The sequence below is a fragment of the Eutrigla gurnardus genome (genome assembly GCF_963514095.1).
Source record: "Eutrigla gurnardus genome assembly, chromosome: 8".
Lineage (NCBI taxonomy): Eukaryota > Metazoa > Chordata > Actinopteri > Perciformes > Triglidae > Eutrigla > Eutrigla gurnardus.
Genome location: NC_139922.1, coordinates 3,769,457 through 3,775,456, shown reverse-complemented (window position 1 = coordinate 3,775,456; position 6,000 = coordinate 3,769,457). Strand labels below are relative to the sequence as shown.

Below are 6,000 nucleotides of genomic sequence, written 5' to 3'. Positions count from 1 at the left end.
TCTATGATGAATCTGTTTTTCTGAATACATCCTAGTAGCTGAACCGATTGGACTGGGTCTAAATGTGGGGAGAGGTCGGCTATGGAATGGGCTGATCAAGAAAGTGGCATTAACTTTCTTAGCCAGGAGTTTGTTGACTGTGTTAGGCTTGGGGATGCACTGCAAATAATGTCAATGTGGAGTGGGACTCTGGGTTAACCTGGAAGAGCTGTGTGTAAGCTGAGTTTTAAACTTTTTATGAGGAAGCTACTGAACTGGTGGTCTTGGTGATTCTTTAAGGTAGACGCTTGAAGTAAATTGGGTTATTGAGATACTTACATGTGTTGCTGTGCTTGGTTTGATTATTTGATTATGGGGACAAGTTGATCTGAGGTGGACCCCACCACAGAATAATTAAGTAAAATAACTGAGTTATTCATTATAGTTACATTATTAATTAATTCATAATACATTCTTAAAGTTACAACAATACAACACCTACAACAAACATGTAGGAAACCAAGATGGAAACTAGAAAAAAATCAAAACAAAACAAAAAAAACCTCCCTCTTCCCTGTAACACAGCTTTGTAGACTATTGCCTATCCCCAAGGCTAAATGCAGGAACTACTACACAATATACACAAAATAATAAAGTTGCAGCAGACAAAGTATGTAAGATAATAATATTAATTTAAACTGCCACCTCTATGTTAGGCTGTGGTCTACAGTGCTTCACCGATGTAAACGGATGTAGGAAAAAAAAGAACGAAACGAAAAGCTGGCTCATCTAGCATTTCAAAGTTGCTTTTAATATTATAAATGTACTATTATATAATTTAATGTTAAGGGTTTCAAAACTCCACCACCACAGAGTATTTGACAAAATGTTGCAGTCAAGATTTAAATAAATGCACAACTTAACAACAAATCAACCATGCATTACTCAAACAGGACATTAATGTAAATATAATCAAATGACTAAACTGTGACTAAAACTAAACTAGTCTTTGGAAAAGGACAATGATTACGATTAAATCCAAATACCAGTATTAACAGTGTTGAAGCATATCTATTGTTATTATGGTGAAAGGATTAATACATCATATCATAATGGTTTGTGCTCAGTAGGTTTACAGGTCTTGTGCAACATGTTTAATTATTTAACGTACACGCTCTGTGACATGCTGATGCGACAACCTGTAGACAGTGATGAAGCCGGGTTTGAAACACCAAGCTGTACTTGACTCAGTGATTAGCTAAGTTCTTTACCGCTCCTGTGGCTCTCTAGATTAGAACTGACTGTTTCCTTGAAGATGAAGTTCAATCTACTAGAAGAAATCCAACATATTGCAGGACTAGATAGTATTGAGTGGCAATAAGTGCAAATATGGACAAAAAGTAGATTGAGGAGGTGCATTGACTTGGTGACATGAGCAATGGAACATTTGTTTGGCTTGTTATTCTCCATTTGTTAGACTTCCATACATTATTGCATATTGCACATGTTTTGCTGTCTTTCATTTAGACAGGATAGCATAGCTGTCCATTGGTGCTTCTAGGATCTGAAGTCCTTTTTACTAAAGGGCTTGTTTCCCAAGAGGTTATCCATTTCAGATAAAATGGACAGCGATAACTTGGGAAGAACCTGTGGAATGAGAAGAGAGAAAGGATTACCATAATTTCCTCTGATTTGTTTATTTACTTCAACTGCACACAGAATACCTGTATATTAGAGACAGTGTCACAAATACCTCTAGTGTGTCTGCCCATTTAGTTCTGGTGGTGATGTGAAAGCTGTAATTTAATGACTGGTGTCGGTCCAAAACCGGTCCAAAATATATTTAGACAATCAACCTGCTGATCGCTTCAGGGTGCAATAATGAGCATCAAAAGGAAAATCCTACTGTGAGATAAACCAGTGTCTACTGTCTAGTCCTTCTTTTATTGTTGTTGTATTCATAGAGTATACAATGGCACACTTACTGTATATTATGAGTGATTAGCTATCAAAGCACATTTTCTGCATAAACATCCAGTAATTGCATTATGCATTATTGCAGTACACAAAATGTGTTGTTTTGCAACTTGTGAACCATGCCTGTAGATGCAACGTACACAAATGCAAAACACCTTTGACACACACACACCAGCATGGCTTTATGATAAAAAAAGAAGTGTTTTAAAAGACCTTCCACATACTGCTGGTAGATAGATGAAAGAAAAGTGAAACCAGAACATCCTGGTTGTGTTCCAGAAATAAGAAAATGTTGGGCTAGCCACCACTGGTTGCACTGCAATTCAGATAAGTGAACATAGATATGAATATATGATAAGAGACTATATACTGATTTAGTGTTGTTTAGTGTATTGTGGTTAAATAAATGTACTCTATGGTTTGCTGCACCCTGTTAATGTTGCTTACAGGTACATGCCGCACAGTAGTGTGGTGGTAGTTGATGGGTGAACTGCTAGGTAGATGGGTAGGTTACAGAGGAGGAAGTGGGTATACTCTCCTATATATCCCAATGGCTTTCTGGCTGATCGGTGGGTATACTGCCAGAAAAAGAGGTGGGTATACCCCATATACCTGTGTATACCCTCCACTACACCACTGATGCCGCATACAGGAGACCAAAACTTTTACCTTAATGAAAGTGTCGTTTTTTAAAGGTTACACCAATAAATATTGATTGAAGCAGAATATTGTGGGGTTCAAATATAAAGGCCTAATATTAGTGTAGCTTATTAGTGTAATTGATCAAATCATTGTCATAACAACACATCTAAGCAACACATTAATGTAATAATACACACTCTTAATTATAGCCAAATATGGTATTCTTGATGAGGCGGTGAAATTATAAAGCTATTCATTTACACATTCACAGTCAGTTATTTTGTGCCTGTTTGAAACCCAGAAGAAAAAGGCAACAATATATTCCTTTGGTTAGTACCAAAGAAACTAAACAACAGGTGTGTAAGTAACCTAAAGCCTTCCAAACCCTGCCAACATTCAATGTTGGGTGTGGTGAACTATGAACAGCATTATACAACATTAAGTGGTATGCTTTCTGACCTGTATTGCTCTGATGTTCTCCATCAGCTGGTCAGTTGTGGAAGCTCCCAGCAGGACAGAGTTCACCCCCTCATTCCTCAGACACCATGCTGTGGGATGGACGTAAAGGTAAATGCAATCCTTCAACAGGCACTGTTTTGTGGAGGCCAAGAGTGTATGTGTAATTTAGACTACAAAAACAGGCTCAGGAATTATAACAGTTTGTATGTGTGCTCGACTCATTCATTCATATTGCCTATAGCATTTCTATATAATGTTGTGTAAGAAAATGTTGGTTGCAGTTGTTTCATGTTATACATTTTTATAATAAAGTATATACAAACACACATACTGTATAAACTAATCAGCCATGACATTATGACCACCTGCCTAATATTGTGAAGGTCCCTGTTTTTCCATCAAAACAGCCCTGACCAGTCGAGGCATGGACTCCACCAGACCTCTGAAGGTGTGCTGTGGTATCTGGCACCAAGACATTAACAGCAGATCATTTATGTTTTGTCCAGCACATCCCACAGATGCTCAATTGGATTGAGATCACACGCACCCGGCAATCCACATGATGATGATGAAGAAAACATGATTTTACACCTGATGATGATGGCCACCTTCTTCCATTGCTCCGTGGTCCAGTTCTGATGCTCACGTGACCATTGTAGGTGCTTTCTATTGCAGCTACGCAGCCCCATATGTGACAAACTGATCTTTTCTATCAGAACCAGGATGAACTTTTTCAGCAATTTGAGCTCCAGTAGCTTGTCTGTTGGATCGGAAAACATGGGCCAACCTTTGCTCCCCATGTGCATCAATGAGCCTTGGCTGTCTATGACTTCCTTGGACCACTTTTGATAGCTACTGACCACTGCAGACTGGGAACACCCCACAAGAGCTGCAGTTTTGGAGCTGCTATGACCCAGTCATCTAGCCATCACAATTTGGCCCTTGTCAAAGTTGCATTTTTCCTGCATCAACTTTGAGGACAACATGTTCACTTGCTGCCTAAAATATCCCACCCACTGACAGGTGCCATGATAACGATAGTCAGTGTGATTCACTTCACATATCAGTGGTCATTATATTATGGCTGATCGGTGTATATTAGGACTGTCAAATGATTACATCATTTTATCAGATAAATCACAGGGTAGCTGTGGCTTAATCACAATTATTTACCATTTAGCTGTAACAGCCAGTGTTGTTACTAACTTCAGGGCTAACTCCCTTCAGTTTAAATATCAGCTGGCTGATAACGAGACACAGGAATTTAGGCTGTGTCTAGTTGTAGCATTTATTCACTGACAAATAAGGGGACTGAACTGCTACGTTCACGCTTTAATATTACCGATGACTTCATACTACTGTCACATATGTTGCAGCTGGGTTATTAGGCTCAATGGTGAGAGGTTAATGCCGCGTTGCTGCAGTGGTGTCAGTGCCGTTGTATCTTTGTAGGTTCACGAGGCTGCATATTTATTAATTGTCCATGTTTGTTTTTTTATACGCGAACAGCGTTAATGCATTAAAATAACGGGTAATTTCCATTTTGACAGCCCTAATATGTGTGTGTATATATATATAGTCATGAAAATAAAACTATCATGACAGGAACATAAATATCTACTACTTCATAAGATGGACATGATGGACATAGACAGAGCAACAAATTACAGTTTTATTTTACCAATAGCCAGTTGGGGCAAAGTGCAGCCTAATCGCTCAGCAACTGCCTGCAGCTCTTTTAGCTTCACCTGCTGACGGTGCCCCTCCTCACTCAGGATCCTGTCCTTCATCCACTGATAACCCTATTCCAGACAGCACAACACAGAGGTCAGGGCGTAAGGCAAGACAGGGTAGTGCACCCAACCCTGAATGCCACAAGTTAATTTCTCTTTGTCACAAGTTGACATTGTTTTTGGTACACTACAGTTCTGTACCTGGAAAATAACTACATACATCTGGGACTAAGTGATTTTTTTTGTGATCTAATATATTTGTAATCATATTATGTTTTCAAATGTATTTCCTTGCTTTCTATTACACTTATTTTTAACACAAGGGAAGTGGGTTAAACAAAGGAAGTGTGAAAAGATGAGATTAATGTGATAAATAAGTGACAGGATTTTGGGAATGACAATAACAAGTGGAAAAAGTAAGAGTGTTACCTTAAGCGAGGCACGTGAGTAAGAGGGTATGCCACTGTTATACTTCCCTGAGATGATCCCACAGGCCAGTGGAGACCATGTCATAGCTCCAATGCCTGCATGCCCAAAAAAGGCCTTGTAATGGACCAAATCACGCAAATTTGTGTTGTGTTATTCGGTGATTTGTGTATTTGCAGTTCAAATATGGGGGACTAGGAGGCTAGGATAAGCATCGATATTCAAGCTAATACAGTTAAAATATAACTTCACAGGTAAGAGGACAGTTTCTCTTACCTGTAGTGCTATTTATCAATCTAGATTGTTTTGACAACCTGTCCTTCACCCAATGCCAGCTGGGATCAGATCCAGCTCCTCCGCCACCCTGAATAGGATAAGCCGTTACAGATCATAGATGGATGAATTATTTTGTTGTGAATTGCATAGTTCTCTCCAATTTAATGGGTCTAGATGGCAATCAGTTTGTGGCAAAACAATTACATTTGAGAAACATTTCTTCTCCCAGATCATTCTGAAAAGAGATGATAGAGAAGAAATGTTTCTCAAATGTAAATCCAAACTCTTAGAATCCGGATAATCTCAATGGCCGATATATCTCAAACTAGGCAACTCACACGTGACACCAATACAATCTAGTTTGATAAATAGTGCTACAGGTGGAAGGAAAATATATATTTGGGATTTTTGGTTGAACTGTCACGTTTAAAAGAATGGCTTAAACAAAATTAACAAGGCAGCCTACCACTACACATTCCCAACTTTTATCACAGCTGATTCAATGTCT

General features: G+C 38.7%; 1 protein-coding gene across 1 annotated transcript in view; it reads right to left on the bottom strand.

The window, feature by feature from the left end:
- Positions 1 to 261: 261 nt before the first annotated feature.
- The window catches only part of LOC311016808 (voltage-gated potassium channel subunit beta-2-like), a 54,763-nt gene continuing 49,024 nt past the window's right edge, over positions 262 to 6,000 (bottom strand). The window contains exons 12-15 of the mRNA XM_084014756.1: positions 5,220 to 5,314; positions 4,739 to 4,859; positions 3,058 to 3,146; positions 262 to 1,626 (exon numbers count right to left, since the gene is read on the bottom strand). Of these exons, the coding sequence (XP_083870882.1) occupies positions 1,537 to 1,626; positions 3,058 to 3,146; positions 4,739 to 4,859; positions 5,220 to 5,314 (395 nt within the window). The 3' untranslated portion in view covers positions 262 to 1,536. The remainder of the gene's footprint in view (positions 1,627 to 3,057; positions 3,147 to 4,738; positions 4,860 to 5,219; positions 5,315 to 6,000) is intronic.